Consider the following 26,839-nt stretch of genomic DNA (forward strand, 5'->3'; position numbering starts at 1 on the left):
CATGCTCTCTCTCAAATAAAATCTTAAAAAAAAAGGATATGCAATCCAGTTTATAAATCCTTGTGCCCCCTCCCCTGCCATTTTGCCATACAGTGTTCTGGCAGAATTCAATTCCCAACTTAGTGTTGAGTAATTCATTCCTTTAAAAATATTTTTTTTGAGCATTTACACTGTGTCAGGCACCGTTGTAGTCACTGGGGACACATCAATGAACAAAACAGGCAAAGTCATGGCCTTTATGGAGCATACGGTTTAGTGAAGGTGACTGAGTAAAATAAATACATAATAGAAATGTCAGTTGTTAAGTGCTATGGAGAAATATGAAGCCAAGTACATAGGTTGTAATGGAGGAGCTATTTTGTTTTTAAAGATTTTTATTTATCTGACAGAGAGAGAGCACAAGTAGGGGGAGCAGCAGGCAGAGGGAGAAGCAGGCTCCCTGCTGAGCAAGGAGCCTGATATGGGACTCGATCCCAGGACCCTGGGATCATGACCTGAGCCAAAGGCAGATGCTTAACCGACTGAGCCACCCAGGCAGCCCTGGAGGAGCTATTTTAGTATGGGTTTTCAAGGAAGGCTGTTCTGAGCAGATGTAATTTGAACTAAGACCTAAGTATACTGAGGGTAACCAGCAAGCATAATACTTATAAGCTGGGAACACTCCAGATCTGTTTCCAAGTGTTTTCTCTGGGCTTCCTGCCTCAGTATTCTCTGAGAAGTTTGTAAAAGATGTGAATTCTTAAGTCAGACCCCAGACCTCCTAAACCAGAACCTCTAGTATTGGGCCCACGACCCTGTATTTATAAAATGATTTTTGTGATCTGTACTTAAATTTTAACATCTCTGCCCTAAATCCTGGATTAGTGCACCTGTTACCACCACTACACTATAACAGGATGGATTCCGGGTAGAAACTCTCTACAGTACAGAATCAGGTATGAGTGTTCTACCAACCAGGCCCTCAGGTCCCCTCCACTTCTTACCCTTTTGTGGATCTACACATCCTGCCATGGCAAGGTCAGATCAGCTCATTCCTGAAACCAATCAGGCAGTGTCCCAGAATGGGCTGCCCAGACTGCCCAGGCTGCCCTGAGCAATCTGGACCAAACGCCGAATTCACTTTTCAGACCTTGACATCCCGAGTGAATGGGGTTACCCATTTAATTCCTGAAGAGAATAAAATACTCTTACTATTAAAAAATTATGCAAACAATAAATTCTTAATGTATAGAAATTAGAAAACAGGGGGTACCTGGCTGGCTCAGTTGGTAAAGCGTGCAACTTTTGATCTCAGGGTCATGAGTTCAAGCCCCATGTTGGGCATGGAGCCTACTAAAAATTTTAAAGAAATTTTAAAAAATTAGAAAACATATATAAACCATTTAAGAAATTTTATATCACCCATAATTGTACCTGAGAGTCTAGCATTGTTAACAATATATTCTCCCCAAATTTTCAAACATATGTAAGTAAATATGAGGCTAGTTTTTAAATATTTACAATGTTATGAACATCTACATCATCATATTCTAAAACTTCTAAAATTGACATTTTTGTAATACTAAAGTAATACAGAATTATGACACAAAGATATAGAAACAATGGAGAATTACAAAAATTGGGAATGTGAAAACTTCTGACATTCACTACCCATAAGTACAAACCCTGAAGTAATCCAAACTAAATGTTTACTTAACCAATCACAAACAGGCAAATGTTTACGATTTGTTTCCATAATGGGGGTCATAAAATTTATATTATCCTGCAGATGTATTTTTTTCTTCTTGAGAATACAGTTATCTTTCCTTATTTATACTGACAGTTGTAGTATATTCTTTTCAGTTGCCATGTACTATTTCGGTGAGTGGATGTTCCATAATTTACCCAAGTAATTGTCTGTCATTGTACATTTAGATTTTTTTTCCTTTTTAATTGCAAAAGCCAATGTGGTTAATATTAGGAAAAGTTTTTTTTTAAACATTTTATTTATTTATTTGACAGAGAGAGACACAGCGAGAGAGGGAACACAAGCAGGGGGAGTGGGAGAGGGCTTCCCGCAGAGCCGGGAGCCCGATGCGGGGCTCGATCCCAGGAGCCTGGGATCATGACCTGAGCTGAAAGCAGACGCTTAACGACTGAGCCACCCAGGTGCTCTAGGAAAAGTTTTTACTAAGTAAACTGTTGCAATTAGGATTTCTAGGTCAGGGGCGCCTGGATGGCTCAGTAGGTTAAGCTGGTTAAGCGCCTGCCTTCGGCTGGGGTCATGATCTCAGGGTCCTGGGATCGAGCCCCGCATCGGGCTCCCTGCTCAGTGGGAAGCCTGCTTCTCCCTCTCCCACTTCCCCTGCTTGTGTTCCCTCTCTCGCTGTGTCTCTGTCAAATAAATAAATAAACTCTTAAAAAAAAAAAAAAAAAAGAATTTCTAGGTCAAAGAGAATGAAAAATTTAAATTGACTGAGGTTGCCTTCTAAAAAGGGAGTAGCTACTTAAATCCTCTAAGATTAAACCTCCTCCCACGCCTAAATAATAATAAAATTTTAAAGTGTGCTCTCTCTTAAAAATTTGGGAACTATGCAAAGTATAATAAATTATCTCGTAATTTCATATTCTCCAAAATCACAGGGTCATCTTAATTTATTTTTGGAAGGAAAACATACATTCCACCTTCACTTCATCCCTTCTCCACTGGAGATAGTAGCTGTGTATCCACTCCCACGGGGGGATTAGCATTTCTTTACGAAGCTCCACCCTATTGGCTTCGCCGCTTCAATGGCGGTCTTCCTTCTAAACGACAAGGGCCTTACCCACTCCACACACAACCACCCTCTCCCTAAACCTAAGACGTTAGGCGACCACTGCTCCTGTCAACTCTGTGACCGCTGCCTCTCCAGCGACGTCTCAGCTTCCTCTTTCCCCAAGTCGGCCTTGGCCTGAGCCCATCCCAGCCGTACGGACACCTGCCTTCCTCTAAGATGGCCGCGCCCACGGTGCTCCAGCCTAACGTCTGCGCTCGGCAGTGCACCGAGGGCGTCGCCATCTCTCTTCCCTCGGCGGATAAACGTGCTTGGTGGCCTTAGGTAGACACCGACCTCTGAAGTCTTACCCAGTTAGCACGGCTTTGTTGATCATCCCTCGCAACACTGAGGTGGCCAGTAATGATTTCGATCTCCCCACACAGCCAGTATGGCCCCTCCCATCAGAAAGGCCGGGGTGGGCGTGGCCGTTAGGTCATTGGGCGGGGCCCGCCGCCCGAGCTCCGAAATCCCGTAGCGCTCCCAGGTCCTCGCGGGAGTCGCTGCCCGGGTGGCTCCGAGACCCTAGGTACCGCGAGGAAGGGCGCTCCGAGAGAAGTGGCTTCGGAAATGGGTGGCTTTTCGTCGCTGCCAGCAGCGTCTGTAGAGGTTCGGGTTCGGGTGAGTCGGGTTCTCGGTTTAGCTCTCGGCCTGTGGGGTCCGTGAAACGGGAGCATGTGTGAAGAACCGCAGTTGGGATTTTACTTGGATCCAGTCCTTGAGGAATCTGAGCAGAGGGGGCCTTTGGGAGTCAGTGGTTACGAGTCTGGAGAAATCTCGACCGAGAGGCCGACTGTGTTAGGGTTTGAGGTCCACGTGGATCACTCGGCTTGTGGGACTCGGCGGCTGAGAAGTGGGGTGGGAAGTATATCCGTGAACGCCTGTCTCGTCCGGCTTCCGTGGGTTGGAGACGTCCCTGTTGGTTATTTGGGCTTGTGTGTGGGTTAGTATGGCATTTAATATAGGGCTCACTCCTGGAGTCGCCTGGTGGGTGCTGTCAGTGTGTGAGGAGGTCCAGGACCCCTAGAAGATCGGGAGGTTCGGGCTCAAACCTTGAATGCCGGAAACAGACCTAAAGGCTGCATTTAATCCCGTTAATCCAAACCCAGTTCGCTCCTTCCGGTCCGTCCTCACGGACCTTACTGAAAACTTTGTCTCCCAGCATCACCACTTTTCTCACTGTCCCCACAAAATTAAGTGTGTTCGGAGTGAGCTAGTGATATATTGACTATTAAAGAGGTAGCTTTTGTTTTTATTGTCTTCAAGTTTACTATACTTTTGGATATTTCCTTTTAGGGTCATTATAAGTGAATGCATCTCCTTTACTCTATATTCTGTTCCATAGTGAGAACCTTCTTTTTTTTCCCCCCCACGTTTAGGATCATCTGTATAAACATAAGGAAAAATTAATTGTGTCATGTAATTTCTCATCCTCAACATATTTGCATAGGAGATGATATTTATACATTTTTAATCATTGCAATAAATATCAATACAGGTTGGTGAACCAGACCATGGTGTCTGAGTCAAACATATTAAGTAATAACAAAGTATTCAATTATAATTTTAGTAGTTTTACTGAGGTTTAATTTACATACCATAAAATTCACCAGGTGTAAGTATTTACATGTCAGTGATTTTTTTAAAAGATTTTATTTATTTATTTATTTGTCAGAGAGAGAGAGAGCACAATCCGGGAGCTGCAGGCAGAGGGAGAAGCAGGCTCCCCACTGAGCAGGGAGCCCCATGTGGGACTCAATCCCAGGACCCTGGGATAATGACCTGAGCCGAAGGCAGACGTTTAACCGACTGAGCCACTCAGGCATCCCTACATTTCAGTGATTTTTAACTGAGTTTCTAGAGTTGTGCAAGCATGAGTACAATCCAGTTTCAAGGCAATCCAAGTTTAAAAGATTTCCATCACCTGGAAAAGTTTTCTTGGCCCTCTGTGCACTGTGTCCACTCCTACCCCCAGCCACACACCACCCTGATTATCTTCTAGAATCTATTAATTTGCAGTTTCTAGGCATTTCATATAAACAGAATCATATATATAGTCTTTTGTTGTTGCCTCTTTTCATTAGCATTATATTTTGGTGTACATTATAATTATCACTAGGTTTTCCCCTTTTTTCCAAGTGATTTATCGAGGTAAAACTGACACACAATAAGCTACAGATATTTAAATCAATCATACCAATTGGTAAATTTGACATATGTACTCATGAAAGTGTCACCACCATGAAAATCATGAACATACCCCTCACCACTGAATTTTCTTTGTGCCCGTTTTTAATCCATCCCTCTCATATTTCCCCTTCCCTCCCCAAGCAACCACTGTACTGTAGGCTAGTTTATATATTTTTTTAAGTTTTATTGAAATGGACTCTCAGAGGATATACTCGTTTTTATTACAATTTGATTCAGCATTAGTATTTCAAGATAACATTCTTGTGTGTATCAGTAGTTCCTTTTTCTCCTTTTTGTTGCTTTGTATTCCACGTGGGTTTATCAGTTCATTCTGTAGAGTTATTAATTCACCTGTTAATGGGCAATTGTTTTTCCAATTTTTAGCTCTTACAAATAAAGCTCTCAAAAAAAAAAACCACTCATGTTCAAGTCTATATTTATGTTTATATGTTTTTCTTTCTCTTGGGTAAATCTCTAGGAGTTGAATGGCTAAATCATATGGTAGGTGTTATGTTTAACTTCTTTAGAAACTGCTGAACTGTTTCCCCAGGTGGCTGCACTCTGTATTCACAAGAGAAGCGGATAATTGTTCTGTGTCTCCATGTTTTTGCCAACACTTTGTATTGTCATTCTTTTTGATTTTAGGTATTCTAATGGGTGTGGAGCAGTACCTTGTGGTTTTAATTTGTATTTACCTAATAATGGCTAATGATGTTAAATATCTTGTCATGTGCTTATTTGCCATCCATATATCTTCCTTGGTGAAGTAATTGTCCAAGTCTTTTATGCTTTTCTGTTGTCTTTTCTTGTTAATTTTTGAGAATTCATTATATATTCTGGATACAAGACTTTCCTTTACCAGTTATATGCTTTGCAAAGATTTTCTCCCCGTCTTTGGCTCGCCTTTCAACATTCTCTTAACGATGTGTTTTGAAGAGCAGAAGGATTTAGTTTTTATGAAGTACAGGACATGAACTTTTCTTAATGAATTATTCTTTTGGTGTTGTACCTAAGAAATCTTTGCTTTATTACAAGAGCAGAGGATTTTCTCCAATTTTTTCTTCTCGAAGGTTTAGGGTTTTTTGGGTTTTGTTTTGTTTTTTAGGTTTTTCACTTAGGTTTATTATTTATTTTGAGTAATATATATGGTACCGTATATGTATCCAAGTTCTTTTTTTTTTTTGTATATGCATATCCACTGTATTGCCTTTGCACCTTTATAAAATGTCAGTTGACTATATATGTGTGGGTCTTATTCTGGGCTCTGTTCTGTTCATTCATTTGTCTATTCTGACATGAATACTACCCTGTCTTGATTACTTGGTTTTGATAAAAATTCTTGTAATCAGGTAGTGCAAACTCACCAACCCTGTTCTTTTTTTTCTCTTAAGATTTTATTTATATATTTATTTTAGAGAGCAGGGGGAGGGGCAAAAGGAGAGGAAGAGAGAATATCTCAAGGTGACTCCAAGCTGAGTGTGGAACGAGACACCGGGCTCAATCCCAGGACCCCGAGTTCACGACCTGAGCCGAAACCCAAGAGTTGGATGGTCAACCAACTGAGCCACTCATGCACCCCAGCCTTGTTCTTTTTTACAGTTGTTTTAGCTTTTCTAGACCTTTTGCATTTCTATGTGAATTTAAGAATCAGGTTGTCAGTTTATACAGAAAAGCCTCCTGGAATTATGATTGAGATTTGTGACTCTAGACCAATTCTGGAGAATGGTCTATTTGGTTCATTTCAAAAAATGGTCCATTTTCTGACATGGACAAAGTGTATCTTTCCATTTATTTAAGTCTTAAAAAATTTCTGTGATACAGTTTTCAAAAGGTGTTTTAAATTTTTGGTAATCTTTTTCCATAAGTATTTCACATTTTTAAAGTCATTTTCACCTTTTCTTTTATCATCATTTTATTTACTTATTTTTTTGTTTCAAGTTTTTATTTAAAATCTGGTTAGTTAACATATAGTGTAATATTGGTTTCAGGAGTAGAATTTAGTGATTCATCACATATATTAACATCTAGTGCTAATCACAAGTGCCCTCCTTAATACCAGTCATTCATTGAGCCCATCCCCCACTCACCCCCCTCCATCAACCCTCAGTTTGTTCTCTATAGTTCTGTTTTGTTTTGTTTTTAAGATTTTATTTATTTATTTTGACAGACAGCGAGAGAGGGAACACAAGCAGGGGGAGTGGGAGAGGGAGAAGCAGGCTTCCCGCCGAGCAGGGAGCCCAATGCCAGGCCCGATCCCAGGACCCTGGGATCATGACCTGAGCCAAAGGCAGACGCTTAGCGACTGAGCCACCCAGGCACCCCTATTCTCTACAGTTAAAAGAGTCTCTTAGGGTTTGCCTCCCTCTCTTCCCCTCCCTTCTCCTATGTTCATCTGTTTTGTTTCTTAAATTACACGAGTGAAACCATACAGTATTTGTCTTTCTCTGACTTGTTTCAGTTAGCATAATATACTCTAGCTCCATCCACATCATTGCAAAAAGCAGGATTTCATTCTTTTTGATGGCTGAGTAATACTCCACACCACATCTTTATCCATTCATCAGTCGATGGACATTTGGGCTCTTTCCATAATTTGGCTATTGTTGATGACACTGCTGTTAATATTGGGGTGCATGTGTCCCTTGAATCAGTATTTTTGTATCCTTTGGGTAAATACCTAGTAGCGCAATTGCTGGGTTGTAGGGTGGTTCTATTTTTAACTTTTTGAGGAACCTCCAAACTTTTCCAGAGTGGCTGCACCAATTTGCATTCCCACGAACAGTGTAAGAGAGTTCCCCTTTCTCCGCCTCCTTGCCAAAATGTGTTGTTTCCTGTGTTGTTAATTTTAGCCATTCTGACGGGTATGAGGTAATATGTCATTGTAGTTTTGATTTGTATTTCCCTGATAATGAATGATATTGAGCATCCTTTCATGTGTCTGTTAGTCATTTGTAGGTCTTCTTTGGAAAAATGTCTATTCATGTCTTCTGCCCATTTTTTTTAAATTAAAAAAAATTTTTAAATTAATTTTTTAATTAATTTTTTTAAATTAACATATGATATATTATTTGTTTCAGGGGTACAGGTCTGTGATTCATCAGTCTTACACAATTCACAACACTCACCATAGCACATACCCTCCCCTCTTCTGCCCATTTCTTAACCGGATTATTTGTTTTTTTGGGTGTTGAGTTTGATAAGTTCTTTATAGATTTTGGATACTAACCCTTTATCAGATATGTTATTTGCAAATATCTTCTCCCATTCCATAGGCTGCTTTTTAGTTTTTGTTGATTGTTTCCTTTGCTGGATAGAACCTTTTTTTTTTTTTTTAAAGATTTTATTTATTTATTTGACAGAGAGAGTGAGAACAGGAACACAAGCGGGGGGAGTGGGAGAGGGAGAAGCACACTCTCACTGAGCAGGGAGCCTGATGCGGAACTCGATCTCAGGACTCTGGGATCATGACCTGAGCCGAAGGCAGACGCTTAACGACTGAGCCACCCAGGCGCCCCTTGGTAGAACCTTTTTTTTTTTTTTTTTTAAGATTTTTATTTATTTGTCAGAGAGAGAGAGCACAAGCAGGGGGAGCAGCAGAGGGAGAGGGAGAAGCAGGCTCCTCACTGAGCACGGAGCCTGATGTGGGACTCGATCCCAGGACCCTGGGATCATGACCTGAGCCGAAGGGAGACGCTTAACGACTGAGCCACCCAGGCGTCCCAATGGTAGAACCTTTTTATCTTGATGAAGTCCCAATAGTTCATTTTTGCTTTTGTTTCCCTTGCGTCCAGAGACATGTCTAGTAAGAAGTTGCTATGGCCAATGTCAAAGAGGTCACTGCCTGTGTTCTTCTCTAGGATTTTGATGGTTTCTTGTCTCACATTTAGGTCTTTCATCCATTTTGAATTTATTTTTGTGTATGGTGTAAGAAAGTGGTCCAGTAGTATTTCACATGTTTTGATAGTATTGTAAATTGTATTTTTAAAAACTAAATGGCCTAATAGAATGAGTTGGGAAATATTCTCTCCTCTTCGGCATTATTCCTGAATGATCCATTGGATGTATATTATGCCTTTTGTTTATCAAGTCACAGTTGTTGGAATTGTTTTCAGTTTGAGACTATTATGAGAATTGCTCTATACATTCAGGTACAAACTGGAAATGTTCATTTCTCTTTGTTAAGTTTCCCTGAGCAGAATGTTTGGTTCATAGGGCAAGTATATGTTTAACATTTTACAAAGTTTTCAAAGTGCCTGTACGAGTTTACATTTCTACCATCAGTGTATGAGAGTTTCAGTTTCTCCACATTCTCATCAACATTTGGAATTATTAGTCTTTTTGATTATAGTCATTCTAGTTAGTGTATAGTAGAATTTCATCATCATCTTAATTTCCCCAGTGACAAATAATGTTGATCATTTTTTCATGTGCTATAATAGACATTAATATGTCTTCTGTAGTGTAATGTCTATTTAAGTCTTTTCTCATTCTCTAAGTGAGTTGTTTGCCTTCCAAACAAATTGTTAAGTTTTTCCAGTTATTTGTATATTCTACATAGTAGTCCTTTATCAGATATATGATTTGCAAATATTTTCTCCCCAAATATAGCTTACTTTTTCCTTTTGCTTTATAAAGTCTTTTGATGTGCAAAATTTAGTACAAGTCCAATTATCAGTTCTTTTATGGTTCACTGGTTTAGTGACATGTCTAAGAATTCTTTGCCTAAGCCACAGTCATGAGAAATGTCTCCTATGTTTTCTGCAAGATAGTGTGTGTATATGTATGTGTGTATAGATGTAGATGTAGATGATGACTTTGTTTTTTAGAGCAGTTTTAGATTCCCAGCAACATTGAGTGGGAAGTGTGCAGAGACTGCTTGTGTATACCCTACTCCCCTACACATACAACCTTCCTCACTGTCAACATCCTGCACCAGAGTGGTGCGTTTGTTACAATTACCATATTGACATGTTATTACCCAAAGTGCATAATTTACATTGGTATAGGGTTCTCTCTTGGTATTGTTCATTCTGTGGGTTTTGACAATGTATAATGATATGTGTCCTCATTTAGTATGTTACAGGTTAGTTTCACTGTTCTAAAACTCCTCTGGTTTCTGCCTATTTATCTTTCCTCTCCCCCAACTCCTAGCTACCACTGATCTTTTTTCTGTCTCCTTAGTTTTGCCTTTTCCAGACTGTCATATGGTTGGAGTCCTACAATATGTAGCCTTTTCCGATTGGCTTCTTTCACTTAATAATATGCATTTAAGTTTCCTCCTTGTCTTTTCATGGCTTGATAGCTCATTCCTTTTTAGTGCTGAATAATATTCCATTGTCTGGATGGATAAAGCTGCTATAAACATCCATTATCAGGTTTCAGCTCCTTTTGGCAAATAACAAGGAAAGTGTTGGATCATATGGTAAGAGTATGTTTAGTTTTGTAAGAAGCTGCCAAACTATCTTCTAAAGTGGTTGAATCATTTTGCATTCCCACCAGCAATAAATGAGAGTTCCTCTTGCTGCACATCCTTACCAGCATTTGGTGTTGTCAGTGTTTTGAATTTTGGCTATTCTAATAGGTGTGTAATGGTATCTCATAGTTGTATTTTATTTTATTTTATTTTATTTTATTTTTTTTTAAAGATTTTATTTATTTATTTGAGAGAGAGAATGAGACAGAGAGCATGAGAGAGGGGAGGGTCAGAGGGAGAAGCAGACTCCCTGCTGAGCAGGGAGCCCGATGCGGGACTCGATCCCGGGACTCCAGGATCATGACCTGAGCCGAAGGCAGCCGCTTAACCGACTGAGCCACCCAGGCGCCCCACTCATAGTTGTATTTTAATTTGTAATTCCCTAATTATATATGATGTTGAGCAGCCTTTCATATGCTTATTTGCTATCTGTGTATCTTCCTTGGTGAGGTGTCAGTTTGGGGCTTTTGCCCATTTTTTAATTGGGTTGTCTTTTCTTATTGTTGAGTTTTAAGAGTTCTTTGTGTATTTTGGATGTTTATCATGTATGTCTTTTGCAAATATTTTATCTAGTCTGTAGCTTGTCTTCTCATTCTCTTGAGATAGTTTATATTTCTAGCTGTTACATTGAAATTTATTATCTTTTTTTTTGAGAGAGAGCACCCACGTGTGCGAGGGGTGGGGGAGGGACAAAGGGAGAGGGAGAAGGAGACTCTTAAGCGGGCTCCACACCCAGCATGGAGCCCCATGCAGGACTTGATCTCACAACCCTGAGATCACAACCTGAGCTGAAATTAAGAGTTGGACGCTTAACCAGCTGAGCACCCAGCCAACCAAATTGGCATTCCTGGGCTAAATCCCCCTTAGTCACTGTCTGTAATCCTAGATTTTTTTATGTTATCCTAGATTTGTTTTGCTAATACGTGTTTTTTTCCCTTTAAATTCTAGTTTGTTGACATACAGTTCAATATTGGTTTCAGGAGTAGAGTTCAATGATTCGTCCTTTACATATAACACCCAGTGCTCATCATAACAAGTGCCCTCCTTGATACCCATCACCTATCTGTCCCATCCCCCACCCACCTCTCTCCATCAACTCTGTTCTCTGTAGTTGAGTCTCTCATGATTTGTTACCCTCTCTCTTTTTTTTCCCCTCTCATGTGTTGTTGTTTTTTTTTTAAGATTTTATTTATTTATTTGACAGAGACAGCGAGAGAGGGAACACAAGCAGGGGGAGTGGGAGAGGGAGAAGCAGGCTTCCCGCCAAGCAGGGAGCCCGTTGCGGGGCTCAATCCCAGGACCCCAGGATCATGAGCTGAGCCGAAGGGAGACGCTTAACAACTGAGCCACCCAGGCGCCCCCCCCCCATGTGTTCATCCGTTTTGTTTTCTTAAATTCCACATATGGGTGAAATCATACTGTATTTGTCTTTCTCTGATTGACTTATTTCGCTTATTGTTTTGGTAATATGTTAGCAATTTTTCACCTATATTCATGAAAGAGATTGGTCTGTAATTTTCTTCTTCTGTGATGCCTTTGGCTTTGGTATTTTGGTGATAGTGACATCATAGAAGAAATACATCTGGGCCTAAGCTTTTCTTTGTGAGACTTTTGTTTTGTTTTTGTTTCTTAAGTAGCCTCCATGCCCAGCACGGAGCACAAAGTGGGTCTTGATCTCCTGACCCTGAGATCAAGACCTGACCCTGAGATCAAGACCTGATCGCTTAACCAACTGAGCTACCTGGGCGCCCCTGTGAGACAGTTTTTAATTACTAATTCAGTTTCTTCTTATATGTCTATTTGGGTTTTTTGGAACTGTTCTTCTGTCAGTTTTGTTATTTGTCTCTTTCCAGGCATTTGTCCATTTCATCTAAGTAATATTTATTTTTAATCCATGGTTACTCAGAAATGTGCTAATTAATTTCCAAATATTTGTGTATTTCCTGAATTTCATTCTGAAGCAGATATCTAATTCAATTCTGTTGTGGCTGGAAAATATATTTTAAATTTATTGACATTTGTTTTCTATCTTAAATTACGGTCTTTCCTGGAGAATGTTTCATGTACCTTTGAAGAAAATGTATATTTTGTTCCTGTTGAGTGTGGCATCAAATAACTGTCAGTTGATTATGGTGTTGAAGTCCTAAGTATCTCTGCTGGTTTTCTTTTCTTTTTTCTTTTTTTTTTGTAATTATTGACAGTGGGATTTTGAAACTTTCACCTATTGTTGTTGAATTTTCTATTTCTCTCTTTAATTCAGTTTTTGTTTGTATTTTGTGATTCTGCCATTAGGTGTATATAGATTTATAATTTATAGCTTCCTCATTTGTATACCTTTTCTATCATTATTGCCAACCAGAGAAAACTCATATAAGCCTTGGCGCCAGAGTTTTTATTGGAGTTAATGAACACAGACATGACTGACTGCCTGTGGCTGACCTTAGTCTCCTCCAGCCCCTCCAGAGGCCCGGCTGATACCACGTGGTCCAAGGCCCTTCACCATAAATCACTTTATTAGAATAGACTGCCTTGCATGGCCCAAGCCTCCCAGGTGAGCAGAGACACTTTTATCAGGCAGGATATTCCAAGAACTTAGAAGTTTCCTCTTAGAAACTAAGGGCAAAAGCCAAACCTCTGTTGGGCAAGGTTAATCATTTAGTGCATCAAGTCAATAAGACAGTCTTTATGATTTGCTTGGTACATTAGTCTTCACACTGAAGTGTGTGTACCCATGGAACATATAAAGACTTCCAAAGCAGTGCATGAGCATACATGCTTTTTATTTTATTTTATTTTTTAAGATTTTATTTATTTATCTGACAGAGAGAGACACAGCGAGAGAGGGAACACGAGCAGGGGGAGTGGGAGAGGGAGAAGCAGGCTTCCCGCTGAGCAGGGAGCCCGATGCGGGGCTCGATCCCAGGACCCTGGGATCATGACCTGAGCCGAAGGGAGACGCTTAACGACTGAGCCACCCAGGCACCCCACACATGCTTTTTAAAGACACAGTGTCCAAGCTTTGCGCAGTGGCAGTATCGTAGCCGATGAGGTTTATCCGAGGCGCGATTATTGCTAATTAAAGACACAATGTCCAAATCTTTGGAACCTCCCATATGTCGTGAATGGATGTGCTTGATAATCCCACCTCTGAGGCATCATGCTCTGCTGCCTTTGCTTTCCCACCTCCCCTTTAATACCCATGCCACTACTACTTCACAGAGGAAAGGGATACCTTTCACTCATTTAGAACCCTGCTTTACTGCCCTAGAGTGTGAAAGCCTCGGAACAGTTGGAAATATTGAGGTCCTCTAAGGTAAGTGCATAGCAGCAGTGATAACACCTAGGCCCAGAGGAAAAGTACACTCAAAGTCAGTTTGCTCTTCAGCCCACAGGTCCCAGGTCCCCAAGAGCAAGAGTGATCAAGTGAAGGAATGAAGGAAGAAAAAAAAGGTACTTGGACTTGGATATCATTATTTCTAGGGACAACTTCAAGCAGACACCAAGCTTTCTGACTCTAAGAACTTTGTGGCAGATGCAGAAGAGATGAAAGACAGAATCCATGTTACTGTTTTGTGAGCACAGAAGAAAATGATCAAGGCCCAGGTGATTTTTGTTTGTTACGTTTTTCCTACGTTTTCTGACAGATTTGTGGTGACCTGAGAAAAATCAGTTCAACCTTTTAGTATAATTGGATTCTGGGGATAATTGGATTCTGGGGAGAAATTAACTTAGATTCTAAATTCAAAAGCAGAGCAAAGTGAAATCAGGAATATATTACTCAGAGGGGTCATCCTGAAGGATTAATACTGGAACACAGCGTGTGACTGGTGCATCCTGTGGGTTTTGGTAGCTGTCACTTTGAGTCTGATATCTCTAACAAACATCATAACCAAAGAGACATGAAAAGCTATGTGATGTGCACGGACTCTGGGGAAGGCAGACCAGTTTCTTGGGGGATTCAGTAGTTTATGCCACTTAGGTCTCCTGAAATTTCTTTGGTGGATTTTCTTGGAGGGCATCAGTGAGGTGTATTCTCACCTGCAGCCTTCTGGTAAGTGGGAAAGCAGATTTCTATAGCTGTCTCTTACAGAGGGCCTCCTCTGGGAATATGTCAAGCAGAGGTCAGTGGGTACAGTTCTTCAGGGCACCATAGTCTGGTGATCCAGGGACCCAACTTTATGGCAGTCTGGAATAAAACCACTGAAATGGCGTAGGAAAATGAAGATTGCATGACTTTCAAATGGTCCTCCATGAACAGGTAGTTGAAGTGGCGTTTGAGTACAGATTTGGCAGTAGTAGTAGTTGAGAAAGTGTTTTTCTCTATTAAGGGTTTGGGTTGTTGGCATCCATGGGGTTTGATTTAAAACTTTCACTCCATCTCAGAAAGTGGGGTATTTTTCCTTGTGTTTAAATTACCTTCCTATTTGTGTTTTTATTTTATTTTGTTTTTACCTTTTTTCTTTTATGTACACAGGTGACTCATGGTAAGAGAGTGCCTCTTAATCCCCTGGTGTAGCATTAACAAATACCTGGTAGTGCATACTTCTTATATGTATCTGTTTGTGCATTTACATACCTAAATGTATATATCTATCATGTTTTATATGAATGGAACAATACTCCAAACAACACATAACTATAAGGAGCTTGCTATTAGTTGAAGTACCACAGGCCTAGTACCAGTTGAGCATCTAAAAGAAAGATGACTGCACTGGACTGAAGCATAGTAGCTATGCAGCTATGGAAAAGTCCATGAGTTAAGGGCGCCTGGGTGGCTCAGTCGGTTAAGCATCCAACTCTTGATTTTGGCCGAGGTCATGATCTCAGGATCGTGAGATTGAGCCCTGAGTCAGGCTCTGTGCTGAGTGTGGAGCCTGCTTAACATCCTCTCTCTCCCTCTCCTTCTACCCTCCCCCGCCCTTGGCTCGAGCACACGCACACTCTCTCTTTAAAAAAAAAAGAAAAAAAGTCCATGAGTTCATAGTCATACTCAAAAAACAAATAAAAATCTTTGGAGTTTGATGGGAACAAAATACTTGATTTTTGAAATGATAAATAACACAGTAACACATATGTTCAGAGGTTCACTCTGAATTTAATAGAGTTAGTGTGAAATAGTACAGACTTCGTTGATAGCAGCTTAATACTCCTTGACCCTTACACTCATGTATGAATCACCTCTCCAGAGTGAGCCACAGTTATTTTCATGTACATCCTCCAAACTCTCTTAAGTGTGTTGGCATTCTCTTCCTGTTGGTACCTATAAGCCAACTTTCTTCTTTTTCACCTGACACGATGAACTTCAGATGTTGTGTGAGTAATAATTAAATAATTCACTTATTGATGAATATTTAGATATTTTTGTTATTACAAACCATGAGAATGAACTGCCTTGTTAATGGCTTTTTGTAAAGTTGTATCAGTGTTTGTTCAGAGTAGCTACAGAGAAATCAGCTATGGGGTGTGGTCATTTCACATTTTAATGTTCCGACTCATGGTCAGTGTGGCATCATGTTTAAAAGTGTAGGTTTTGCAGCCAGTTGCCAGCCATGTGACTGCATTCTTCAGTTAGCCATCACACCCCTTTTCTCACGTGTAGAATGGGGTTAATGACAATGGCACTTCATCATAAGGTGGGGTCTAAAATGCGGCTCAGGTCATGATCCTGGAGTCCTGGGATCGAGTCCTGCATCAGGCTCCCTGCTCAGCGGGGAGTCTGCTTCTCCCTCTGACCCTCCCCCCTCTCATGCTCTCTCTCTCTCATTCTCTCTCTCAAATAAATAAATAAAATCTTTAAAATAAAAAAAATAAAATAAAATAAAATGAATTAATCTAGACAAAGCATCTAGAAGAGTGCCTGGTTGATAGACAGCGTTATGTAAGAACATCCAGTGCTCCTCAGCTTGCCAACACTTGTTATTATGTTATCAAATTGCATATTTTCCACGGTCTGTATGAACCAATATTCTTTTGCCTTATTTTATTTTGCATTTTCCCAATCACTTGTGAGGTTCAGATTCTTGTCCCTTTGTTGCTTTTTTGGATTATTTCTTCTGTGATATGTGGTCTTCATTCTTGGCTCATTTTAAAAATTATTTTTTGTCTTACTGATTTGTAATTGTTTATCTTGTGATATATTGATCTTTTATATGTTGCAGTTATTTTTCTAGAATCTTGTCTGTTAGCTTTTCTTAATATCTTTTTCCATGCAAAAGTTTTATTTTTGATTCAAATTAAAATTTGTTAGCCTTTTCTTTATGCTTTTTACTTGTGCCATAAACATTCCATATTTTCTTCTATTCTTCCATAAGTTCTTTCTTTAAAAGCTTATGTCTTATATTCATTATCTGTTGGTGTTGTGGCATAATAACATATATATATATCTGCCTAATATATAGTCTTTTACCCTGGTTCCTGCTAATATTTAGTCTTTTACCCTGGTTCCTGACACAGAGTTTTCTAAAACTCTTATAATTTCCTTGGTGATAGGAGTGTCTGTCACAGAGCTCCTAAATCCCTTGGAATTTTCTGGGTGATAGGACCGTCTTTTGTTCTAATTAGGTGACTCTTGGTGTGGGCTCCTGGATGTCTTCTGTGGGGGCTGGTCTCTAGAAAGATCAAGTCATGATTAGAAGCTTGGAACTTGCAGCCCTGCCCCCATCCTCCAGAGTGGGGAGAAGGACTGGATAATGAATTAGTAATCGATTATTAGATCATGTCCATGAAATGAAGTCCCCATAAAATCCCGAAAGTACAGGGTTCGGAGAGTTTCTGGATTGGTGAACACATCTACATGCTTGGAGGGTGTAGCATACCCCAACTCCACAGGGACAGAAGCTTGTGGGTTCAGGACCTTCCAGACCTTGCACGAGGTACGTCTTCATCTGGTTCATTTGTATCCTTTATAATGTCCTTTACTATATAATAAACCAGTAAATGTAAGTAAGTGTTTCTCTGAGTTCTTTGAGCTGTTCTAGCAAATGACTGAATCCAAGGAGAAGGTTGTTGAATCCAAGGAGAAGACTGTGGGAACCTCTGATTTGTAGCCAATTCCGACAGTGTGTTACCTGGAGACTCCTTCCAGGCGGGCAAGCAAGCATGGCTTACCTAGTCTGTGTTGTTTTTACTCACAATACTTTTGATATCAAACGAGGTTTTTTCCTCCTGACACCAAATATGTGATCTCTTTCAACACCACCTCTCCAGATTGACATTGGACTCTCTGACACTGACTACCTGCAGTTAGCATCAGATTACACAGATTTAAGAGTGCAGACCTGCCAGAAAGCCACCACTTGGGATTCCAGTCTCAAGTCTTGGTCTCCTGTACTGACGGGCTCTAAATCATGGTTTCTACGGTCCCTTTCTCAGGACAGAGTATGGGGGTGTGCCACCCTTCCAGCAGCATGATGTGCTCACCAGCTTGGAAGTTTGCTGAACCTGTGGTTTTGGGGGCTTTATGGAGGTTTCATTGCTTAGGCATGATTGATTAAATCATTGAACATTGGTGATTGAACTCAGGAGGTGGGACTAAGTTCCAACCCTGTAATCATGTAGTTTGTTTCTCTGGTGACCAGCCCCCATCCCGCAGCTGTGTGAGGGCTTGGGTTACCAGTCATCTCATTAGCACACAAAACACACTCATCACTGTGGAGATCCTAAGCATTTTAGGAGTTCCTTGTAGTAGGAACTGGGGCCAAAAGCCAAATATTTGTTTTTTGTCATATCGCTGCTGGGTACTTTGTTTCACAGTCACTCATGAGCCTGTAAGCAAGGTGTAAGCCAGGGTGGCATCTGATCTGGAGGCTCGGGTGGGGAAGGATGCACTTCTAAGCTCACTTACTGGGTTGTTGGCGGGATTCATTTCCAGAAGGGCTGATCAAGTGAGATCCTCAGTTCCTACCTGTCTGCTCATGTAAGATTCTTATTTATTAGTTCCTTGCCACATGGGCCTTCCCTACATGCCACTTGTTTCATCAAAGTCATGAAAGGACAGATTCTGTTAGCAAGATGGAAGTCACCGACGGAGCCACCTAGGCTCCTCATTTCTACTAAAATGTGTATAAGAAAAGTATATATAGGGGTACCTGGGGGGGGCTCAGTTGGTTGAGTGTCTGCCTTCGGCTTGGGTCATGATCCCAGGGTCCTGGGATGGAGCCCCACATCGGGCTCCCTGCTTGGCAGGAGGCCTGCTTCTCTCTCTCCCTCTGCCTGCCGCTCCCCCTTCTTGTGCTTTCTCCCTCAACCTCTCTGTCAAATAAATAAAATCTTTAAAAAGAAAAAAAAAAAGTATATATAGATGAGGCTATATGGTGATTAGAACAGCCTCCCTCATGCTTCTTCCATATTAACAAAAGTAATTCACATCATATTAAATAGGACCGTGTTATTACAGGAATTGCTGACACTGGAGGATGTGGCTGTGGACTTTACCTGGGAGGAGTGGCAGCTCCTGGACCCCGCTCAGAAGGACCTGTACCGGGACGTGATGTTGGAGAACTATAGCAACCTGGTGTCAGTGGGTGAGGACAGCTTTCTATGTCACTTAGAGGTGCTCAGTCACTGGCTTTTCCTCTATCACTCGATCAAAGCTTTGCAATCACTGTGGTCTTCCGAAGAGTCCCCTATCTTGGCCCTAAACAAAGGGGTATAATCTTTTCTATCCTGAAAGAGAACTTTTAACTACTTTGCATGTGAGAAATCGCTTTGTCTCTAAAATGTAATATTTTCCCATCTCAACTTACTATACCCCAAGTCACTGCATCTAAGTCTTTTGTCATTTCTCACGAACAGGGTGTCAGGCTACCAAACCAGATGCATTGTCCAAGTTGGAACACAGAGATGAACCATGGATAACAGAGGATGAAATACAGAATAGAACCCATCTGGGTGAGTGAGTACCAGCAAGGGGAGTGGCTGAAGAAGTTTTATTCTAGTCTTTAAGAGAAGGTGTCACAGCTGTGAGGGTGTCTGAGGATACCTAATCAGCTCCTCCCCATATTCCTTTCCCCAGATAAGAACTCTTTTCTTTTGTGCGTATTTAGCTCTAAATATGCTCCTTACCTCTTCTTGGATCTGATATTTATTTCATTTTAGATCTTTATAATTTTCTTTTAAAATTATATAGTCAAAACAATAAAGAGCCACCCCCACCACATCATCTTTAAAACACTTTTATCCCATACCATCCTTGTGAGAGAATTTGTTGTTCCCTTTTTTTCCTAGGATTCGGGAAGCTTGATAGTCATCTGCAAGAGCACTCTCAAAACCACAGATTTCTGAAGAGCACACAACAATACGGGGAACAGAGTACATTTAGAAATGCTGTTCATTTGAGCAAAATACATTTTGCCATAACGCAAAATCATGTGTTTGATTTATGTAGAAAAGCTTTGAAATCAAGTTTGAGTTTAGTTAACGAGAAGAGAAGATATGAAACAAAGAAGGCTGTTGAGTTTAATGGAGAAGAAAAATCTTTTCTGCATGGTAATCATGAACATTTGTATTCTGGAATTGAATTCCCTGAAAGCGCAAAATATATCAGCACTAAATTCCAAGACTTTAAGTATCAGAGGACTCACAAAATAGAGAAGCCCCACACGTGCATCGAAGGTGAGAAAACCTGCATCAGGAAGCCTCGGCTTATTTACCATGAGAGCAGTCATAGAGGTGAGAAACCCCATGAGTGTGATCCATGTGGGAATTCCTTCTCCAGAAATGTCGTGTTCGCTAAACATCAGAAAGCTCATACACAAGACAAAGTCTGTGTAACCAGTGAATACAGAAAAGGCTCTGGTGTGAAGAGCAGTCTCACTCTGCCTCAGCAAACCCAAACAGCAGAGAAATCCTACACATGCAGTGAGTGTGGAAAAGGCTTCACCATGAAGCGCTATCTGATTGCACATCAGCGAACTCATAGTGGAGAGAAACCTTATGTGTGCAGTGAATGTGGAAAAGGCTTCACTGTGAAGAGCAATCTCATCGTGCATCAGCGAACTCATACAGGGGAGAAACCCTATATATGCACTGAATGCGGAAAAGGCTTCACCATGAAGCGCTATCTTGTTGTACATCAGCGAACTCACACTGGAGAGAAACCCTATATATGTAGTGAGTGTGGAAAAGGCTTCACAGTGAAGAGTAATCTCATCGTACATCAGCGATCTCATACTGGGGAAAAGTCTTACATGTGCAGTGAATGTGGAAAAGGCTTCACCACAAAGCGCACCCTCATTATACATCAGCGAACTCACACAGGAGAGAAATCTTACTTATGTAATGAATGTGGAAAAGGCTTCACCACAAAGCGCACCCTCATTATACATCAGCGGACTCACACAGGAGAGAAACCCTATGAATGCAATGAGTGTGGTAAAGCCTTCAGCCAGAAGATATGCCTCATACAACATGAGAGATGTCATACAGGAAAGACTCCCTTTGTGTGTACTGAGTGTGGAAAATCCTATTCTCACAAATATGGTCTCATTACCCATCAGAGAATTCACACGGGAGAGAAACCCTATGAGTGCAATGAATGTGGAAAAGCCTTCACCACAAAGTCAGTACTCAATGTCCATCAAAGAACTCATACGGGCGAGAGACCATATGGATGCAGCGATTGTGAGAAAGCCTTCTCCCACTTGTCAAACCTTGTTAAACATAAGAAAATGCACACAAGAGAAATGGGTAGATTCAGTCAAGTTGTAAATTCCTTTAACACAGAGTCGCAGCTCATTACTTATTAGTGAACTCCTGCAGAACAGAAGCCCTATGAATGTGATGACCGTGGAAACGCCTTCTGTGGCAACTGAGACTTCATTAAACATCAGTGTTCCCAGCAGATTGGAATGTAATCATGGTACTGCTGGCTGTTGATGTGTGTCCTGCGGAGATTAAAAACTTGTCTAGGAGGTAAATCTGGTGGCTACAGTGAATGTGTTGTAGTGCCTTCAGTGATCCTTACCTCATATTTTCTGTCAGTGAAAACATGTTGGGAAAACTCTGATACATTCAATGTGGAAATGCCTTGAGCAAAACTTTCTAGCTTCATTATATTCTGAAAAGTGTATACTGAGATAAATTCTGTGAATGCAGAGACTAGAAAGGCCTTCAGGGGGAAGGTAGACTTTATTATCAGGGATCATCATAAATCATCAGTGAGCTTATTGTTCATAGAAATATGATTTTTAAAAAAATTTATGATGACCATGGGAAAGCTTTTACCCAGAAAGAAGACCTCAGTGAGGGTCAGAGTCCACAGTGGAGAAAAACTTTAAGAGGACGATATATATATATATATATATCATCTGAAATATATATATATATATATATTTATTCCGATATATATATATATATATATATATGGCAGGATATCAGTGACACATTCTGCCTCGTTTTGTCAGGAAATCATATAGAAATGAAAACTTCATGAACATACTAAATGTAGAGCACCTGTAGTCAAATATCAGAGAACTTATGAAGGAATGAAGTCCTGTGAAAGTGGTAAATGTCAGAGTGCTTTTAAATGTTACAAGTCTGACCTCAATATACATCAGATAATTCACCTGATGTACATTTTCAGATGATACTTTGAAACCCTTTTCTAGTGGCCTTGTCAGTAATTCCTTAGTTTTAAAAAGTATAGTCTGCTTTCCTCATCACTGATTAATATTTATTGTTATACACCGTGCAGAGTGTTCTATGGAGTATTCTAGGACTACTCTGTATTATTGATTTTTTACCTTTCTTTGGCTCTAAACTTAATTGTAAATTTAGCATACTAAAGTAGTTTAAAAGGAAACAATGTTTTAAATTTATAAAATAACAAGTATTTGTACTTGCTTAACTAAGTTTATAAATATGACCAAATATTTTATAAAACCACCTTCCGAGTTATTTTTATAAAATGTTTAATTTGAAATCATTTTAACTTAGAAGAAATTGCAAAATAGTCCGGAGACTTCCCTAGTATCCTTTACCTAATGCCTCCCAGTAAAAACATTTATGTAAGCCACATCTTACTGAATCCAGGAAAATGACATTGGTAGTATACTGTTAGCTAAGCCCTTAACCTTATTTGGATTTCATTAGATTTTCATGGTTGTTTTTTTTTTTATGTTGTAATTCTAAGAAGTTTTATTACATATATAGATTCATGTAACCACTACCACAACCATCATGTAAGACTGTAATCAACACAGATTTCCTCATTATACCTTTTTATGCTCATTCCCTTTATCCAAACCTACCTCTCGCAACCACTTACCTGTTTTCCATCAGTATAATTGTATAATTTTGTGAATGTTACAAAAATCATTTTTACAACTGGATTTTATATATTTTATATATAGGTTGTATTTATTTATATAATTTTCTATTTTTTTCCATAAAAATTATATTATTGACTATATACAAATTTATAATTTTTTATTAGTAGGAAGTGTGTAAGCTTTTCATGTTTTTGTCATTTGGCAAATTGCTCTGAAGACTTATGTGAGTTAATGGATGGTTATTTTTATTAGTGAGTAATACACATACTGGATGACCAGTTTGTTTATCCCTTCATTCTTGGAAGAGATTTCCTCATTTCAACTTTTGTAAAGATGGTATGAAATCTGCATACGGGGTTTTGTGTGAACATAAATTTTCATTTCTCTACAATAAATATTCAGGTGTATGATTGTTGGGATGTATGGTAAGTTGTATTTAGCCTTATAAGAAACTACTCTCTTCCATCATGACTGTGCTCTTTTACATTCTCACCAGCAGTGTATGAAATATTGTTCTGTATCCTCTCTAGCACTTGGTATTCAGTGCATTTGACACTTGAAGAACATGGGGGTTAGGGGCACTGACGCCCAGGCAGTTGAGAATCCATGTATAACTTAACTACCAATAGCCTGCTGTTGCCTGGAAGCCTTACCAGTAACATAAACAGTCGATTATGTGTTATATACTATATTCTTAAAGTAAGCTAGGGAAAAGAAAATCAGACTTCTGGGGCGCCCGGGTGGCTAAGTCAGTTAAGCGTCTGACTCTCGGTTTTGGCTTAGGTCATGATCTCATGGGTTGTGGGATTGAGCCCCGCGTCAGGATCTGAGCTCAGTGCCATGTCTGCTTGAAAAATTCTCTCTCTCTGCCCCTCCCTCTGCTTGCTTGCTCTCTCTCAAATAAATGAATCTTTAAAAAAAAAATAAGACTTCTGAGGAAGACAAATACCATGTGATTTCACTCATATGTGGAATTTAAGAAACATGAACAAAGAAAAAAGACAAACTAGACTTTTTTTTTTAAAGATTTTATTTTATTTATTTATTTGAGAGAGCGAGAATGAGAGAGCACGAGAGTGGGGAGGGTCAGAGGGAGAAGCAGACTCCCTGCTGAGCAGGGAGCCCGATGCAAGACTCCATCCCAGGGCTCCAGGATCGTGACCCGACCTGAAGGCAGTCACCCAACCAACTGAGCCACCCAGGCGTCCCCCCAGACTCTATTTATATAGAGAATGATCTGGTGGTTACCAGAGGGGAGGTGGGTGGGGGAATGGGTGGAAAAAAGGGGGATTAGGAGTACACTTAAAGTGATTGGCACTAAGTAATTTATAGAATTATTGACTCACTATATTGTACACGTGAAATTAATATACTATATGTTAATTATACTGGAGTTTTAAAAAATTGTAAAGCCTAACAAAATCATAAGGAAGAGAAAATACATTTACAGTACTACACTGTAAAAAAAAATCCACATATAAGTGAACTCATGCAGTTCAAACCCATGTTGCTCAAGGGTCAACTGTGTATTTCTTTTAGCCATTCCACTAGCAACATAGGAGAGATTTAGTTGCTCTCCATCCTCCCCAGCAGTTGGTATTGTCACTATATTTTACATTAACTATTCTCTTAGGTATATAGTAGTAAACAATCTTGAGCTTAACTTGCATTTCCCTAATGGCCAATGACGTTCAACACAGCATTATTACTATTAGACTTATTTATCTTATAACTGGAAGTTTGTACATTTTGACCATCTTAAGGTATTCCATCCACACCCCACCCCCAACCCTGCCTGTCACAACCACCAATTTTTCTCTCAGTTTAGTTTTTTTTTTCTTTTAGATTCCACATATAAGTGAGATCATACAGTATTTGTCTTTCTCTGACTTATTTCACTTAGCATAGTACCCTCAGGGTCTATTCATGAGTCATAAATAGCAGGATTTTCTTTTTTATGGCTGAATAATATTCAATTGTGTGTACATTTTCTTTATCCATTTTGTATAGGAGGACACTTTGGTTTCGATGCCATGGCTATTGTAAATAATGCTGCAATGAGCATGGGAGAACAACTGTCTTTTTAAGACAGTGATTTCATTTCCTTTGGATAAGTTCAAGTAGAATTAGTGGATCATATGGTGGTTTTATTTTTAATTTTTTGAGGAAATGTCACGCTGTTTTCCATAGTGGCTGCACCAAATTTAGTGTCCTTCATTCTTTTTATGTCTGTATGCATGTTCATTTATTATTTATTTAACAGATCACCTACTGGTGTACATTCATATTGGTATTAGTTACCTTTGCATTACAAAATTACTTTCCTAAAAGTTAATGTCTAAAGATAAACATTTACTAATTATGCTGTGTGGGTGTAGGGTTGGATGTCTGGTGGGGCTGTCTGGACAGAGGCTGCGTGAACTAGATGGCTACACCTCTAAGCCTCCACTGGAATTGATGGGGTCTTTCACAGGCTCTCATGCTGCAAGAGGCTAGCCTGGGCTCTATTCTAATGTGTTAGAAGAGCTCCAAGAGACAGATAGACCATACCTTACTGAGCAAGTCTAGTTCTGTCCTGTTTGTTATTTGTCCTATTGGACACATTGGTCAGCGTCACTAGGAAGGGATGCTATCCAAAAGTGAACATAGGGGTCTCCTGGGTGGCTCAGTGGTTAAGCGTCTGCCTTCGGCTCAGATCATGATCCCAGGGTCCTGGGATTGAGCCCCGGGTCAGGCTCCCTGCTCAGTGGGAAGCCTGCTTCTCCCTCTCCCGCTCCCCCTGCTTGTGTTCCCTCTCTCGCTGTGTCTCTCCCTGACAAATGAATAAATAAAATCTTCAAAAAATATATATAGAGAGAGACCCAAGAGTAGTACATTTATGTAACAAGCACAAGAGTGTTTATTTCTTTAAAATTGTCAAAATTGATGCCATAATTACCCTTGCACATGGTCTCAAAAAAATAAATTTCTACTGAATCAATTCTTGAAATTAATTGCTGGCTCAAAGAGATGAAAAGTTTAAATTGGATAATTGCAGGATTTTACTGAGTTATATGCTCTAGTCTGAATCCTGCCTCCCTAAAAACACATCAAATATCTAATATTAAATGTGGTGTGCATTTTAAACTTGCAACTATGATAAGCAAGGTAGTAACATCTCAGTTCACTCAAAGCTGTATGTGGTGGACAACACTTAATTTACCTATGCAGATGAGAAAAACAAGACTTCGCATAATCGAGTGCCTTTATCCCATGGCCTCGCCACTCTGAATGTTAAGTCATCGTTCAATCTTTATGAATCTTAAGGCTTAAAATATTTTTGCTTCATGTTTACTTTGCATTTATTTGAATATTAGATGCACTTGAAAAGTCGAGTATTTGCAATTTTTAGTTTTATTTTTTAAGATTTTATTTATTTATTTGACAGAGAGACACAGCGAGAGAGGGAACACAAGCAGGGGAGTGGGAGAGGGAGAAGCAGGCCTCCCGCGGAGCAGGGAGCCGGATGCGGGGCTCGATCCCAGGACTCTGGGATCATGACCTGAGCCGAAGGCAGCTGCTTAACCAACTGAGCCACCCAGGCGCCCCGAGTATTTGCAATTTTTTAAAAATAAGTGGCTTATTGAGCTATTTAAAAAATTACGTTAGTCTTTTTCTTATTCCTTTTATAATAGGATGTGGAGAGTGGATCTCATATATTGATGGTGGAATGGGTTGGTATACTGACTGGAAAAGAGTTGGCAATTTCTCTTTCACATGCATACGCCTTTCCCTCCATTCTTCCCTATTTCTGGCCTTTGGTCCTCAAAGCCTGTCTTCTCTCTGGCCCCAGGGAAAGCTCCGCCCGCGTCCTCGGTTCCGCCCTTCGCCCTGGGCACTAACCTATTCTGACTTTCTGTGGCCTTTTCCCCTATTACTCGCCCCCAAGCCTAACTGGCGCGTTCCGGCGCTTTTATTTCCTAGTGAGTGACCACCATCCTGTGCCCTCAGAGCTGCGCACGTCGTTCTCTGTCCAAAAGTCGCTTCAAGCCCATTTTTGCTAGAAACTCGGTGGAGGAAGCTTCTGTAGGTGGGTTCGCCTTTTCCCAAGCGTGTTTTGTGATGGACAAATACCT

General features: G+C 40.1%; 1 protein-coding gene, 1 long non-coding RNA gene and 1 pseudogene across 2 annotated transcripts; 2 read left to right on the forward strand and 1 right to left on the reverse strand.

The window, feature by feature from the left end:
- Positions 1-852: 852 nt before the first annotated feature.
- On the reverse strand, positions 853-3,286 carry LOC144380292 (uncharacterized). The gene is made up of 3 exons (XR_013444345.1): positions 3,104-3,286; positions 1,253-1,332; positions 853-1,167 (listed from the first exon to the last, which is right to left on the reverse strand). It is a non-coding gene; the product is annotated as an uncharacterized LOC144380292 (long non-coding RNA).
- On the forward strand, positions 3,274-23,136 carry ZNF614 (zinc finger protein 614). Its single transcript, XM_036104086.2, is given in 5 exon segments — positions 3,274-3,413; positions 18,851-18,977; positions 19,249-19,344; positions 19,681-21,164; positions 21,166-23,136. Coding segments are annotated over 5 exon segments (1,923 nt in total). The 5' UTR covers positions 3,274-3,362; the 3' UTR covers positions 21,331-23,136.
- LOC118543283 (U4 spliceosomal RNA) lies at positions 13,471-13,583 on the forward strand (annotated as a pseudogene).
- Positions 23,137-26,839: the final 3,703 nt, after the last annotated feature.

This window comes from Halichoerus grypus, chromosome 15, assembly GCF_964656455.1.
Source record: "Halichoerus grypus chromosome 15, mHalGry1.hap1.1, whole genome shotgun sequence".
Taxonomy (NCBI): Eukaryota; Metazoa; Chordata; class Mammalia; order Carnivora; family Phocidae; genus Halichoerus; species Halichoerus grypus.